The sequence below is a fragment of the Pogoniulus pusillus genome, chromosome 29 (assembly GCF_015220805.1).
Source record: "Pogoniulus pusillus isolate bPogPus1 chromosome 29, bPogPus1.pri, whole genome shotgun sequence".
Classification (NCBI taxonomy): domain Eukaryota; kingdom Metazoa; phylum Chordata; class Aves; order Piciformes; family Lybiidae; genus Pogoniulus; species Pogoniulus pusillus.
In genome coordinates, this window is record NC_087292.1 from 1,334,780 (window position 1) to 1,350,352 (window position 15,573).

The following is a 15,573-nucleotide window of genomic DNA, read 5'->3' on the forward strand; positions in this document are numbered from 1 at the left end:
GCTCTGCTGCAGGTGGGCAGCTGCAGCCCTGGCAGCTCGCTGGCCAGGCTGGCACCCTAATGGCAGCTGCCAGCCCATTTCTGCTGCACCCTGAGAGCAGCAGCTGCTGCCTCCTGATGCCCTCCGAGGCAGGAGGGGCAGGGAGTGGGTGCAAGGCAGCCGAAGCAGCAGCTCTGCCAGGCTGTGTGTGGGCTCCTGCTGCCACCGCTGAGCCCACCTGGACTTTGCTGCCCTGCAGCTCCTTCACACTGCCTCAGCGAGACCCCTGCCGAGCCAGCACCTCCTGGGCACTGCTCCTACGCCGCACAGCACCCTCCCAGCCGGGCCCCAGCTCCACTCGGTGGCTTGCACAGCACCAGGGCACAGGCTCCTGCACTGCCAGGCTCAGGGTGGGCTGCCCGGCAGGCGGCAGGGCAGGAGGGGCAGGGTCTGGGAGGGGGAGGCAGAACAGCTGTGCCAGAGCTGTTCGGGAAGGAGCATGCCCAGCACAGCCCTTTTGTAGCAGCAGGGCTGCAGAAGGCCCTGGCACAGGCTGGCTGGGCAAGGAGCAGCAGTGCCAGGGGCTGCTGCTTTCCTTTTCCAGGGCAAGGAATGAAGCTGTTCCAGGGCATCTCTTTCCGTGCTCCAGGAGCTGGGTGCCAGCCACTCCATCTGCAGCAGCTGGCACAGCCTGTGCCCAGCTGTCAGGGCAGCAGCACAACTCGAGGCTGCTCCAAAGGCAGTGTACGACTGGAGGACCCCCCCAGAATGTCTCCCTTTAGCTGCGAAGGGCACAAACACCGACGGGACACTCACAGCCTTTATTTCGGCACTGGGAAACAAAGGGAAGCACATTCCAGAGCCCTGGAGCGCCCAGGGCCAACTGCTGGGCGCCACAGAGCACCGAGGCCCCAGGCAGGGTGAGGAGCTCCAGGCTCGGGGGATGCCCAGACGCTGCCCCCCGAGCCGCTGGGGAAAGGAGCAAACGGAAGAGCAGCTCGCAGGCGGCAAGGGACCCACCCTGGGCTTGGCACTGCCACTGCAGCGTGCACTGCGCCTGGGGCAGGCAGTGCTCATGCCACAGCTGCTGCCCAAGTGATCAGCAAGCACAGGGCCAAGCAGGGCCAGCTCCCCTCCAGCCTCCCTCTGCCCTCAGTGTGCAGCAGCTCTGTGCCAGCTTCCCTCTGCCCTCAGTGTGCAGCTGCTGTGTGCCAGCCTCCCTCTGCCCTCAGTGTGCAGCTGCTGTGTGCCACTTCCCTCTCCCCTCGGTGTGCAGCTGCTGTGCCAGCTTCCCTCTCCCCTCAGTGTGCATCTGCTGTGCCAGCTTCCCTCTCCCCTCGGTGTGCAGCTGCTGTGTGCCAGCTTCCCTCTGCCCTGTGTGCAGCTGCTGTGTGCCAGCTTCCCTCTGCCCTCAGTGTGCAGCTGCTGTGCCACTTCCCTCTGCCCTCAGTGTGCATCTGCTGTGTGCCAGCTTCCCTCTCCCCTCGGTGTGCAGCTGCTGTGTGCCAGCTTCCCTCTGCCCTCAGTGTGCATCTGCTGTGTGCCAGCTTCCCTCTGCCCTCAGTGTGCAGCTGCTGTGTGCCAGCCTCCCTCCGCCCTCAGTGTGCAGCTGCTGTGTGCCACTTCCCTCTCCCCTCGGTGTGCAGCTGCTGTGTGCCAGCCTCCCTCTCCCCTCAGTGTGCAGCTGCTGTGCCAGCTTCCCTGTCTCCTCAGAGTGCAGCTGCTGTGTGCCAGCCTCCCTCTCCCCTCAGTATGCAGCTGCTGTGTGCCAGCCTCCCTCTCCCCTCAGTGTGCAGCTGAGCCATGGCATGGAGTTGGCATCTCAACACCTAAGCTGTGCTCAGCTGAGTTTGCTGCTCCACAGCAACAGAACCAGCACCAGGGTTGGTGCCAAGAGCCAGCAACCTGCAGTGCCACCTTGCATCCAGCCACCTTGCACCCAAGCTGGGCACATTCATTTCAAATGGATTGTCCCAACTGGCCACTGGGAAGGCAGCAGTGCCTGGGCAGCTCCCTGCACCACACCAAGGGTTGGCTACACAACCCAGGGGGCACTGACAGGGATGTTCTCTGGGGGCAGGGCTCCCTGGACAGTGATTCTGAGCTCCCAAGGACACACAGGCACAGTCCCAGTCCAGCAGCTGGGAGGGTGCATGGCAGGCCCCAGGCCCTGTGCAGCTCTGCAGGAGCTCCACAAGTCCCCTTGCAGCCTGCCCGTGGGCACTGTGGAGCAGTGAAGCAGGCAGGGTGCCCAGTGCCAGCTCCAGAGAGGATCCAGACCATGGCCAAGGCTGAGCTTTCATCTCATGCTGACCCTCACAGGCACAGAATGGGCTGGAAGGGACCTGCAAAGCTCACCCAGCCCAACCCCCTGCACTAGAGCAGGCTGCCCACAGCCCTGTCCAGCCTCACCTTGGGTATCTCCAGGGCTGGGCATTAACCTGCTGCAGTGTTCCAGCAGCCTCCTGCTTCAAGACTCGGGTGCCTACTGCCCACTAACTCCCACTGCTGGTTACCAAACTGTTACCTTCCCTTCATGGCAGGCAGCAACCACAGAAGCCTTCAGCAGCCTGGCAGGAACAAGGGAGCTCAGTGGCAGGGGTTTGAGACCTGGGCTGTGGCTCTGAGCCCTGCAGTGAGTCACAGGAAGCAGCAGGAGCACCCAGCACAAGTTGGCCTCAGCTGTGGTCACAGCCCTGCAGTGCACAACTTCCCAGCCCACAGCCTGGCTTCAGGAGCTGCCTTCAGCACTCGTGGGGCTCACACTCCTCGCTCAGGAAGCAGCAAAGGCTGCAAGTGTACACCACAGCTGCTCTGCATAGTGTCAGCTCCAGCCCAGGAGGAGAGAAGGGAGCAGGGAGCAGCTGAGCAGAGAATGAGGAGATGCTGCAGCAGAGCTGGGGTTGTACCCGAGGTGTCCAAGCAGCCAAGTGGCAACGCTCAGACCCCTCTGGGGATCCTCTCTCCTCACACAGGCACAAATCCTCCTGGGTGTTCCACAGCTGCTTCTGCAGCAGAAAGAGAAATCAGCTACAGACACAGGCTTTAGGAAGCTGGCAGGGTTGGAGAGGATGTGGAGAAGGAGCTGGTGGTGGTTCCCAAGTGGGCATCTCACTCAGTCCACCTGCACCCCCTCGGGAAGCTCGACCACGACAGGAGCGCAGTCGTCAGGCTCTGCCTCAAAGTCCCACTTGAACTTCTTTGTGAGGTGAGCCTTGAACTTCTCAGCCTTGGTCCTTAGGGGTGCAGCAACAGCATCACTGCAGCTGCAGGAGAAAAACACCTGGAAACAGAGGGGCAGAAGTCAGTAATGGCTCAGCCGTGGCACAAGCTGGGCAGCTCTTCCCTACGAGGCTGCTGTCAACAGGGAGCACTGGGAAGGGATTTGCCACCCTGGAAACCTCTCTGGGGCCACACAAAGCCTCCTCTTCTCTCTGCCCCCACAGCCAGGACAGACTCTCCCTCCACTCAGCCTCAGGAATGTTTGCACTGAAGCAAGAACTTTGTTTCACAGAGTGGCTCAGGCTGGAAGGGACCTCAGAGCTCAGCTCCCCCAACCCCTGCCATGGCAGGGACACCTCTCAGCTAGACTCAGCTGCCCAAGGCCTCATCCAGCCTGGCCTTGAACACCCCCAGGCAGGAGGCAGGCACAGCCTCCCTGGCAGCCTGTGCCAGGCTCTCACCACCCTCCTACTGAAGAACTTCTCCCTCAGCTCTACTCTAACCCTGCTCTGCCTCAGTTCCAAACCATTCCACCCTCCAGACACCCTTAGGAGAAGCCCCTCTGCAGCCTTCCTGAGGACCCCTTCAGGCTGAAGGCAGCTTTAAGGTCCTCTTTGGAGTCCTCTCCAGGCCCCAGCTCCTTCAGCCTGTCCCCACAGCAGAGATGCTCCAGCCCTGGGATCACCTCTGTGGCTTCTTCAAGCTGAAGTATTTCAGGTGATAGAGAGGCAATGGCCTGAAATTGTGCCAGGGGAGGGTTAGGTTGGAGATGAGGACAAATTTCTTTGCTGCTGAAAGGGTCAGGGATTGGCACAGGCTGCCCAGGGAGATGGAGGCAAGAGCTGGCACTCTGGGACATGGCCCAGTGGTCAGGAAGGGGCTGGGTTGGGCTTCATGACCTTGGAAGCCTTTTGTAACTTCAACCGTTCTAGGATGGCATCAGCCACACCTCAGGGTACAAGAGAGGAGGAGGAGCTGCCTGCCAGGTGCCAGATGCCCCCAGCACAGCCACTCCCTGTGGCACAGGGCACTGCAGCCTCACCTCTAAGCCTGGCTCTGCCAAACCACCACAGCTGCTGGGAGCACTTCTGTGAGCAGTGGAGAGCTAATGCAGCTGGCAGTGGTTGAACAGGGCACTCAGCCTCCCTTTGCTCCTCTTCTCAACTCCTGAGCTACAATTGGCTGCCAGAGGAAGAAATTTGTCTTTCAAACCCAAAAAGGATTTAAAAGGGGGGAAAAATCATTGCAGGATGGAAAGGAAGAGAAAGGCCTCTGGCAGCAACAGGAAAAAAGCAGGCTGCTGTTTGGGAGAGACCTGCTGACAGCTGGACAAAAGCCTGGCAACCAGCAGCAAGGCTCAGTGCTTTGTCTCTAATCCTTCTGCCTTCTCCTTGCTCATCCTACCATGAAAATGCCTCTTTAGAGCAGGACTGCACCACCCAAAGCCTAAAGAGATCATCAACTGGGCTGCACTTCCCACTCCTCTCCCATGCAATTCATCATTTCCTTGGTATTCCAGATCCCAGGATGTTAGGGGCTGGAAGGGGCCTCTGGAGAGCTGCCAGCCCAGCCCCTGCCAGAGCAGCAGCAGAGAATCCAGCACAGGTGGCACAGGAACACATCCAGACAGGGCTGGGAAGGCTCCAGAGGAGGAGACTCCACAACCTCTCTGGGCAGCCTGTGCCAGGGCTCTGGGACCCTTCCAGCCAAGAAGTTCTTCCCCATGCTGAGCTGCAACCTCCTGTGCTGCAGTTTCCCTCCCTTGCCCTTGTCCTGTGGCAGGGCACAGGTGAGCAGAGGCTGTCCCTGTGCCTCCCTTCCTGCCCCCCAGCCCTCAGCTACCTACAGACATTGCTCAGGTCCCCTCTCAGCCTCTCCTCTGCAGACTCTCAGCCCCAGGGCTCTCAGCCTCTCCTCCTCAGGCAGTGCTGCAGTCCCTGCAGCATCCTTGGAGCCCTCCCTTGGGCTCTCTCCAGCAGATCCCTGTCCCTCCTGAACTGGGGAGCCCAGAGCTGGGTGCAGGATTCCAGGTGGGGCTCAGCAGGGCAGAGCAGAGGGGCAGGAGAACCTCCCTAGCCCTGCTGGCCACACTCTTCTGAATGCCCCCCAGGACCCCACTGCCCCTCCTGCCCCCCAGGGCACACTGCTGCCCATGCAGAACTTGCTGCCCAGCAGCACTGCCAGGTGCTTCTCCCCAGGCTGCTCTCCAGCAGCCACCTCCCAGCCTGTGCTGCTGCAGTTGACTCTTCCTTCCCAGGGGCAGGACTCTGCCCTCATCCCTGCTGAACCTCCTCAGGTTCCTCTCTGCCCAGCTCTGTCTGTCCAAGCCTCCCTGCATGGCCTCACAGCCTCCAGCTGCCTCAGCTGAGCCTCCCAGCTTGGCATCCTCAGCAAACCTGCCCAGCAGCCTCTGTCTGTCTGTGCCTCAGCAATGATAAAGATGTTGAACAGGACTGGACCCAGCACTGATCCCTGTGGGACTCCACTGGTGACAGCTCCCAGCTGGCCCTGGCAGCACTGACACCACTCTGCTGTGTAGCCAGTTCCCACTCCACCTTCTGTCCCACACCTCCTGAGCTTGCTCACAAGGATGCTGTGGCAGACAGTGCCAAAAGCCTTGCTGAGGCAGGCCACATCCACTGCTCTGCCTGCAGCTACCCACTCAGGCCATCCCAGAATGCTACCAGGTTAGCCCAGCAGGATCTCCTCTTGGCAAAGCCATGCTGGCAGCTCCTGACATCCCTGTGAGCTTGTGCTGTACTCTCCTTGCCTTAGATCCAGCTCCCAGCCCCAGGCTGCTGTGCTGAAAGCTGAGCAGCAGTTCCCTTTCACACCACTTGGTACCTGCTCACCTCCACTTGAGGCTGTTAACTCTGCTGGCTGTGGACCTGAAGTGATTGGGGAAGTCGAGTCCCAGAGGCTCCCTGGCACCACTGCAGCACAGCAGGGAAATCCCACGGGTGCAGGAGAGGCACAGCTCAATTATCAGGCAAATTACTCCTGCTTTACTAGGAAGAGAGTGACTCCTGCTAGGGCTGAAGCCAGCACAGGCAGCTAAAGGCATCAGCTTCCACTGCTGAACTGAGTGAGGTGTGGGCATGGCACTGGGCATGGCACCTGGGGCTGTGCTGCTCTTGGCCTGATGATCTCCTGGGCTGCAGCAGGAGCAGTGTGGGCACAGGGCAAGGGAGGGGATTCTGCCCCTTGGCTCTGCTCTCCTCACACCCCACCTGCAGGGACTCCTGGCACAAGGCTTGCCTCAGTGCCCTCTGCCCTGCATCAAAACCTGGCTGCTGGCTGGGCCCAGAGAGCAGTGGGAATGGAGCTGAACCTGGCTGGGGCCCAGGCACCAGTGGTGTCCCCAGGGCTCAGTGCTGGGCCTGCCCTCTTTGATGTCCTTAGCAGTGCTCTGGGGAGGGCACTGAGGCTCCCTCAGTAAGTCTGCAGATGGCACCAAGCTGGGTGGCTGTGTGCAGCTGCTGGAGGGCAGGGAAGCTTTGCAGCAGGAGCTGGGCAGGTGAGAGCCAGGGGCCAAGGCTCACTGTTTGAGGCTCAGCAAGGTCCTGCCCCTGGGTCACAACAACCCCATGGGGAGCTCCAGACCTGGGCATGTGTGGTTGGAAAGCTGCAGCTGGGAGAGGGACCTGAGGGTGCTGGTTGGCAGTGACTGAACATGAGCCAGCAGTGCCCAGCTGGGCAAGAAGGCCAATGGCATCCTGGCTGGTGTCAGAAGCAGAGTGGGCAGTGATGCCAGTGGCATCCTGGCTGGTGTGAGAAGCAGGGTGGGCAGTGATGCCAGTGGCATCCTGGCTGCTGTCAGAAGCAGAGTGGGCAGTGATGCCAGTGGCATCCTGGCTGCTGTCAGAGGCAGGATGGGCAGTGATGCCAGTGGCATCCTGGCTGCTGTCAGAAGCAGGGTGGGCAGTGATGCCAGTGGCATCCTGGCTGCTGTCAGAAGCAGGGTGGGCAGCAGGCACAGGAGGTGCCCACCCCCCTGTGCTCAGCACTGCTGAGGCCACCCCTCGAGTGCTGTGCTCAGCTCTGGGCCCCTCAGTGCAGGAAGGACACTGAAGGGCTGGAGCCTGCCCAGAGCAGGGCAGCCAGGCTGGAGAAGGGCCTGGAGCAGCTGGGGGTGAGGAGGGGCTGAGGGAGCTGGGGGTGTGCAGGTGGAGCAGAGCAGCCTGAGGGCAGAGCTCATTGCTCTCTGCAGCTGCCTGCAGGGAGGGGGCAGTGAGCAGGGGGCAGCCTCTGCTGCTTGGTGCCAAGAGCCAGAGGCAGAGGGAATGGTTCCAGGCTGCCCCAGGGGAGGCTCAGGCTGGAGCTCAGGAACTATTTGTGCCCTGGAAGGCTTCTCAGAGCTTGGAGTGGTCTGCCCAGGGCAGTGCTGCAGTGCCCATCCCTGGGGGTGCTCCAGCAGCTGTGGCCCTGGTGCTTAGGGCCATGGTTTGGTGCTGAGCCTGCAGTGCTGGGTGGAGGCTGGGACTGGATGAGCCTGGAGGTCTCCCCCAGCCAGACCCACTGTGTGCTGCTGTGATTTCTGGCCCAAGCCTGCTGCCCCAGCCCAGCTGCACTAACCCATGGCCACCTGGCAGGCAGCTTTCAGCACAGGAAAGGTCACAGACCCCCAGGAGCCAACTGCCATTCTCTGCTGTCTCCTGTCCTTTGGAAATGGGAGGGGAAAAGCAAAAAGGCAGAGTGTGTGCCCAGGCAGGCTCACAGCTCCCATGCAGCCCAACAGCAGCTGCATTCCTTGGTCAGCTTCTCCCCAGGCTCCCCCTTCCTGCTCTCTCCTCCCACTCCCAGCGTCCAGCAGATATCCACGAACGTACCTGTAAGGTGCTGGTTAAAAAGTTGTCCTGGGAGACAATGTCCACGAAGAAATCAGCTGGGATTTCATTGAGCTGGTGATAGAGCACAGAAATGAGACTGCTGAACAGCTCTGGGTACTTCCCCAGGGCCTCCTCAGAGCGGCAGAGGATGTTCAAGAGCCTTTTCCAGTGCTCGAAGGCATCGTACACGTTGCCGATCAGGAAGCAGATGAAAGCAAACTGCAGCTCAGCTGAGGGGACAGAACAGAGCACAGATGGGAGTGAAAACACAGCCAAGGGACCTGTCCCCTCCAGAACTCTGCAGCTGTTTGACTGCATAAAAGCCTTTGCCTTTTGCACATGCATGCAGCCCTTCAGCCATCAGTGCTGCAGACGCTGCCCGCCACCAGCCTGGAGCTGTAACATCTCTGCTCTGCTCAGCCCCTCCTGCACCACTGCCTCCAGCTCTGGGAACACAGCACAAGGAGGACCTGGAGCTGCTGCAGAGGCTGCAGAGGAGGCCAGCAAGAGCAGCAGAGGCTGCAGAAGCTGTGCTGTGGGGCCAGGCTGGGAGAGTTGGGGCTGTGCAGCCTGGAGGAGAGAAGGCTGCAGGGAGAGCTGAGAGCAGCCTTGCAGTGCCTGCAGGGGCTGCAGGAGAGCTGGGGAGGGACTCTGGACAAGGGCTGGCAGTGGCAGGCTGAGGGCCAATGGCTTTGAGCTGGGAGAGGGGAGAGGGAGAGTGGAGCTGGGGAAGAGATTGTTGAGAGTGAGGGTGGGGAAAGACTGGCACAGGCTGCCCAGGGAGGCTGTGGCTGCCTCCTGCCTGGAGGTGTTCAAGGCCAGGCTGGCTGAGGCCTTGAGCAGCCTGTGCTGGTGGGAGGTGTCCCTGCCCATGGCAGGGGGTTGGAACTGGATGATCCTTGAGGTCCCTTCCAACTCAACCCATTCTGAGCTACGTTCATTCTCTGATCAGAGCTGCAGGGCAGCTGCAGAGGCAGTGAAAGGACACCTAAGGAGTGCAGCTCTCACCTGTGCTCTCAAAACCAACACCCAAACAAGTCAGACATTGTTCTAGAGCTTCCAGTCCTCCCCTGCCTGAGCTTCCAGAGCCACACACGAGTGCAGATGCTACTATCACAGAATCACAGAGGGTTAGAGGTTGGAAGGGACCTCCAGAGATCATCCAGGCCAACCCCCCTGCCACAGCAGCAGCAGGAATGCATCCAGGTGGGTTTGGAATGTCCCCAGAGAAGGAGACTGCACAGCCCCTCTGGGCAGCCTGCCCCAGGGCTCTGGCACCCTCACTGCAGAGAAGTTTCTCCTCACGCTGAGGTGGAACCTTCTGTGTCCCAGTTTGTGTCCATTGCTCCTTGGCTTGTTGCTGTGCACCCCTGGAAAGAGCCCCAGCCACTGCCCCCCACCCCTCAGATAACTGGTAGACATTGATCAGGTCTCCTCTCATCCTTCTCTTCCCAAGACAGACCAGCCCCAGGGCTCTCAGTCTCTGCAGAGCTGCTCCAGTCCCTAAGCATGCTGGAAGCCTCTGCTGGACTCTCACCAGCAGGTCTCTGTCTCCCCTGCACTGGGGAGCCCAGCACTGGACACAGCATTGCAGCTGGGGCTCAGCAGAGGTGAGGAGGAACCTCCTTAGCCCTGCTGCCACACTTCTCTTGCTGCACCCCAGGATGCCATTGGCTCTCCTGGTGGCAAGCAGTGTGCCCCAGGGATCAGTGCTGGGCACAGGCCTGTTCAATATGGTCTGGAGCAGGGGATTGAGTCAGTTTGCAGATGACACCAAGCTAGGAGCAGTGTGGAGCTGTGGGAGGGGAGCAGAGCCCTGCAGAGGGACCTGGCCAGGCTGCATGGGTGGGCAGAGGCCAAGGGGATGAGACTGAACAAGGCCAAGTGCAGGGTTCTGCACTTTGGCCACAACAACCCCAAGCAGCACTACAGGCTGGGGCCAGAGTGGCTGAGAGCAGCCAGGCAGAGAGGGAGCTGGGGGTGGTGGGAGAGAGGAGCTGCAGAGGAGGCAGCAGTGCCCAGGTGGGCAGCAGAGCCAATGGCATCCTGGGCTGGCTGAGGAGCAGTGTGGGCAGCAGGACAAGGGAGGTTCTTGTGCCCCTGTGCTCAGCACTGCTCAGGCCACCCCTGGAGTGCTGTGTCCAGTTCTGGGCTCCTCCATTGCAGAGAGATGCTGAGGTGCTGGAAGGTGTTTGGAGAAGGGCAGCAAGGCTGGGGAGGGGCCTGGAGCAGAGCCCTGTGAGGAGAGGCTGAGGGAGCTGGGGGGGTGCAGCCTGCAGCAGAGGAGGCTCAGGGCAGAGCTCATTGCTGCCTGCAGCTGCCTGCAGGGAGGCTGTAGCCAGGTGGGGTTGGGCTCTGCTGCCAGGCAGCCAGCAGCAGAACAAGGGCTCACAGCCTCAAGCTGTGCCAGGGCAGGTCTAGGCTGGATGTGAGGAGGAAGTTGCTGGCAGAGAGAGTGATTGGCACTGGAATGGGCTGCCCAGGGAGGTGGTGGAGTGGCCGTGGCTGGAGGTGTTGCAGCCAAGCCTGGCTGGGGCACTCAGTGCCATGGTCTGGTTGGTTGGGCAGGGCTGGGTGCTAGGTTGGGCTGGCTGAGCTTGGAGCTCTCTTCCAGCCTGGCTGGTTCTGTGATTCTATGATTTCAATTTAAGGGCACTCTGGTGGCCCCTGCAGAACTTGCTGTCCTCTAGGGCCTGACCAGAAGGGCTGTGGGCAGTGGGAGGTGAGCAGTGCACCCCCAGGTGGTTTTATCTCTGTAAGAGGCAGGGTTTGTCTCACTGCAGGCTGGACACAGCTCCCGTGCCAGAACCATGGCATCACCATTGCCTAAGGCTCTCTGCAGACCCTGGAGGTGTCTGTGATGGCTCTGACACAGAAGTGGTAGGATACTGACTCAGAACCAGACAGAGGGAGGGAGAACCACAGAGGCTTAGCCCAGACCTCGGCAGCCCCTGCCAGGCTCCGGCTCAGCTGGCTCCCAGCTCTGCCGTGCAACAAGACCCCAGCCCAGGAGCTCCACACCTCAGTCGGCAAAACAGGCTGGCAAGGTCGCGGGGTGGGGAGCTGCAGCCCCCGCGGTGGGTATGCCCCCCGCAGGGCTGGCAAAGCCCAGTGCTGCCAGCCAGAGTGGGCAGCAGCACAGCGCAGCTCTGCCGCCGCAAGCGGGGACCTGCCGCCGGGAGCCCTGCGCCGCTGCTGCCGCCCCAGCACGCCCCACCCGGTGCTGCCCGGCCCCCGGTGCTGCATCCGCGCTCAGCAGGCAGCCAGGCTGCTCTGCGGGACAGGCAGCTCGCAGCGGCCTGCAGTCCCTGCTCTGCAGCCAAGCGAGGCACAGCGGGCACACGGGCAGCGGGCAGGAGCGGGCAGTGCGGCAGGCTGGCAGCGCCAGACACCGAGCACCACCGCACAGGGAACGGGCTCCAGGGCTGCTGCAAGCTCCCCAGAGCTCTGTCCTGCAGTTCAGAGAGATCACAGAGCGCTGGAATGGTTCGGGGTGGAACAGACCTTAACCATCATCGCAGACTGATGGAGTGAAGCAGGCTGGAAGAAGCCTGCCCTCGGCCTTGCTCCATCTCACCCCATCGGCCTGTGCCCACCCACCCAGCCTGGCCAGGGCCCTCTGCAGGGTCTGCTACCCCCCAACAGCTCCACACTGCTCCTAGCTTGGTGCCATCTGCACACTCACTGCTGCTGGACTCCATCCCCTGCTCCAGACCATCAATGAAGGCACCGCACAGGCCTGTGCCCAGCACTGGCTGCGGTCACCCAGCGCTGCGGGCGAGGGCTGAGCCGAGCAGGCTGGAGGGGCAGAACCCCCTCCCTGGGCTGCTGCTCTCCCTCTTCTGGCTGCACCGACCGAGACGCACCGACCGAGACGCACCGACCGAGCGGCACCGACCGAGCGGCACTGACCGAGCAGCTCCAGGGGCCGGGCGGCGTAGCGCTGGCGGAGCACCCGCTCCAGGGCGTAGCTGAGGTCCATGCTGTGCCTGGTGATCTCCGCCGGGCTGGCGCCGTCCGGGTACATCTGCTGGGGCAGCTCGGTGAACCTGATGCGGGTGCCGGCGCGGGGCTCCATGCGGGGCAGCCTCGCCATGCCCTCGGCGTAGCTGCGGCACTCGGTGTCCACGGGCGGCAGGCGCTGCTCCGCCCGCTCCCGGCTGTGCCGCCCGGCCGCCACCGGCAGCACCTCGGCGAAGGCGCAGATCTGGCCGCTCTCCGGCTGCAGCCTCTCCACGGCCGCCTCGCCGATGAAGCTGGTGAGGGAGATCCACTTCTTCAGCGCCCCGTACGGGTAGGGCCCGAGGCACGGGTCCAGCTCCGGCAGCCGCTCCCGGAAGGCCTCCGCCTCCCCCGCGCCCGCCGCCGCCGGCACCAGCGCCTCTCGGGCCGCGTCCCAGCGCAGCACCCGCACCTCCCGCCGCTGCAGGCTGAGGAAGAAGCCGGTGCGGGGCCCTGCCTCCCGCCCGCCGCCCGCCCGCACCGCGCTGCAGTGCACGAAGTGCACCCCCGGCGGGACCATCTTGACGCCGCGGAACCGGGGGCCCACGGCCCAGCTGCTGTAGTCGATGCCGAACTCGGTGCCCTCCGGCACGCCCAGCATCACGACCGCGGCGCCCTCGAAGAAGAGCTCCCGAGCCAGCTCCGGCTCCGGCTGCAGCCGCGGCGCCGCCATGGCCCCGCCGCTCCGCCCCCCAACGTGTCCGGGCGGCGACACCGCTCCGCGCAACACCGTTCCGGGCACCGCCGTTCCGGGCACCACCGTTCCGGGCACCGCCGTTCCGGGCAGTACCTCTCCGGGCACCGCCGTTCCGGGCACCACCGCTCCGCGCAACACCGTTCCGGGCACCGCCGTTCCGGGCAGTACCTCTCCGGGCACCGCCGCTCCGGGCACCACCGTTCCGGGCACCACCGTTCCGGGCACCACCGCTCCGGGCATCACCGTTCCGGGCACCACCGTTCCGGGCACCACCGCTCCGGGCACCGCCGCTCCGGGCACCACCGTTCCGGGCACCACCGTTCCGGGCACCACCGCTCCGGGCACCACCGTTCCGGGCACCACCGTTCCGGGCACCGCCGCTCCGGGCACCACCGCTCCGGGCACCACCGTTCCGGGCACCACCGCTCCGGGCACCGCCGTTCCGGGCACCACCGTTCCGGGCACCACCGCTCCGGGCACCACCGCTCCGGGCACCACCGTTCCGGGCACCGCCGTTCCGGGCACCACCGCTCCGGGCACCACCGTTCCGGGCACCACCGTTCCGGGCACCGCCGTTCCGGGCACCACCGCTCCGGGCACCACCGTTCCGGGCATCGCCGCTCCGGGCACTACCTCTCCGGGCACCGCCGCTCCGGGCACGGCCGTGCCCGGTCCCGCGGTGAGCTCCCCGAGCCCTCAGCACAGGCGGTCGTGGCCGCGGCCCGCAGCGGGCGGGGGTCTCTTTCCCCCCTGGCTCCCAAGAAGCGATGGTTTGGGGTCCGCTTTCTCCTCCCGGGGCGCTCCGCGGCTGCCGCTGTCCCGCTCTGACCCAGCGCCCCCCACGGGCGGCCTCGCCCCGCTGGACCTCCCCAGCCGGGGACGGAGCCCTGCCGTGGGGCAGGCGGAGAAGGGCCCTGCCGTGGGACGGACACGTGGGCACCCCACAGCAGGAGGGGTACATGGGCACCCCACAGCAGGATGAATACATGGGCACCCCACAGCAGGGGGGTACATGGGCACCCCACAGCAGGAGGGGTACATGGGCACCCCACAGCAGGGGGGGTACATGGGCACCCCACAGCCGGATGAATACATGGGCACCCCACAGCAGGGGGGTACATGGGCACCCCACAGCAGGGGGGTACATGGGCACCCCACAGCAGGAGGGGTACGTGGGCACCCCACAGCAGGAGGGGTACGTGGGCACCCCACAGCAGGGGGGTACATGGGCACCCCACAGCAGGAGGGGTACATGGGCACCCCACAGCAGGGGGGTACATGGGCACCCCACAGCAGGAGGGGTACGTGGGCACCCCACAGCAGGAGGGGTACATGGGCACCCCACAGCAGGGGGGGTACGTGGGCACCCCACAGCAGGAGGGGTACATGGGCACCCCACAGCAGGGGGGTACATGGGCACCCCACAGCCGGATGAATACATGGGCACCCCACAGCAGGGGGGTACATGGGCACCCCACAGCAGGGGGGTACATGGGCACCCCACAGCAGGATGAATACATGGGCACCCCACAGCAGGAGGGGTACGTGGGCACCCCACAGCAGGAGGGGTACGTGGGCACCCCACAGCAGGGGGGTACATGGGCACCCCACAGCAGGAGGGGTACGTGGGCACCCCACAGCAGGAGGGGTACGTGGGCACCCCCCAGCAGGACAGCAGCCCTACCAGGCACATAGCCAGAGTCAGGCTGCTCAGGGCCAGCTGCCTCCTGCTCTTTCAGTGCTCTGTGCATCCTCACACCCACCTTTGCCATCCTCACACCCACCTTTGCCATCCTCACACCCACCTTTGCCATCCTCACACCCACCTTTGCCATCCTCACACACACCTTTGCCATCCTCACACACCTTTGCCATCCTCTCAGCCACCTCTGCCATCCTCACACACACCTTTGCCATCCTCACACACCTTTGCCATCCTCTCAGCCACCTTTGCCATCCTCACACACCTTTGCCATCCTCACACCCACCTTTGCCATCCTCACACACCTTTGCCATCCTCACACCCACCTTTGCCATCCTCACACACCTTTGCCATCCTCACACACACCTTTGCCATCCTCACACACCTTTGCCATCCTCACAGCCACCTTTGCATCCTCACACACCTTTGCCATCCTCACAGCCACCTTTGCCATCCTCACAGCCACCTTTGCCGCCCTCACACACCTTTGCATCCTCACAGCCACCTTTGCCATCCTCGTGCCACCTTTGCCATCCTCACAGCCATTTTGCCATCCTCACAGCCACCTTTGCCATCCTCACAGCCATTTTGTCATCCTCATGCCACCTTTGCATCCTCACAGCCACCTTTGCCATCCTCACACACCTTTGCCATCCTCACAGCCACCTTTGCATCCTCTCAGCCACTTTTGCCATCCTTGTGCTCACCTTTGCCATCCTCACAGCCATTTTGCCATCTTCATGCCACCTTTGCATCCTCACAGCCACCTTTGCCATCCTCACACACCTTTGCCATCCTCACAGCCATTTTGCCATCTTCATGCCACCTTTGCATCCTCACAGCCACCTTTGCCATCCTCATGCCACCTTTGCATCCTCACAGCCACCTTTGCCATCCTCATGCTCACCTTTGCCATCCTCACACACCTTTACCATCCTCACAGCCACCTCTGCCATCCCCAGGCTCACCTTTGCCATCCTCACAGCCACCTTTGCCATCCTCACAGCCACCTTTGCATCCTCACAGCCACTTTTGCCATCCTCACACACCTTTGCCATCCTCGTGCCACCTTTGCCATCCTCACACCCACTTTTGCCATCCTCACAGCCACCTTTGCCATCCTCGTGCCACCTTTGCCATCC

At 62.9% G+C, this 15,573-nt stretch overlaps 1 protein-coding gene across 1 annotated transcript; it reads right to left on the minus strand.

The window, feature by feature from the left end:
• Nucleotides 1-781: 781 nt before the first annotated feature.
• Nucleotides 782-12,720, minus strand: AAR2 (AAR2 splicing factor). Its single transcript, XM_064167753.1, has 3 exons — nt 11,943-12,720; nt 8,031-8,260; nt 782-3,262 (listed from the first exon to the last, which is right to left on the minus strand). The coding sequence occupies exons 1-3, from the start codon at nt 12,703-12,705 to the stop codon at nt 3,095-3,097; spliced, it is 1,161 nt and encodes a 386-aa protein (XP_064023823.1). The 5' UTR covers nt 12,706-12,720; the 3' UTR covers nt 782-3,094.
• Between the last annotated feature and the right edge of the window lie 2,853 nt (nt 12,721-15,573).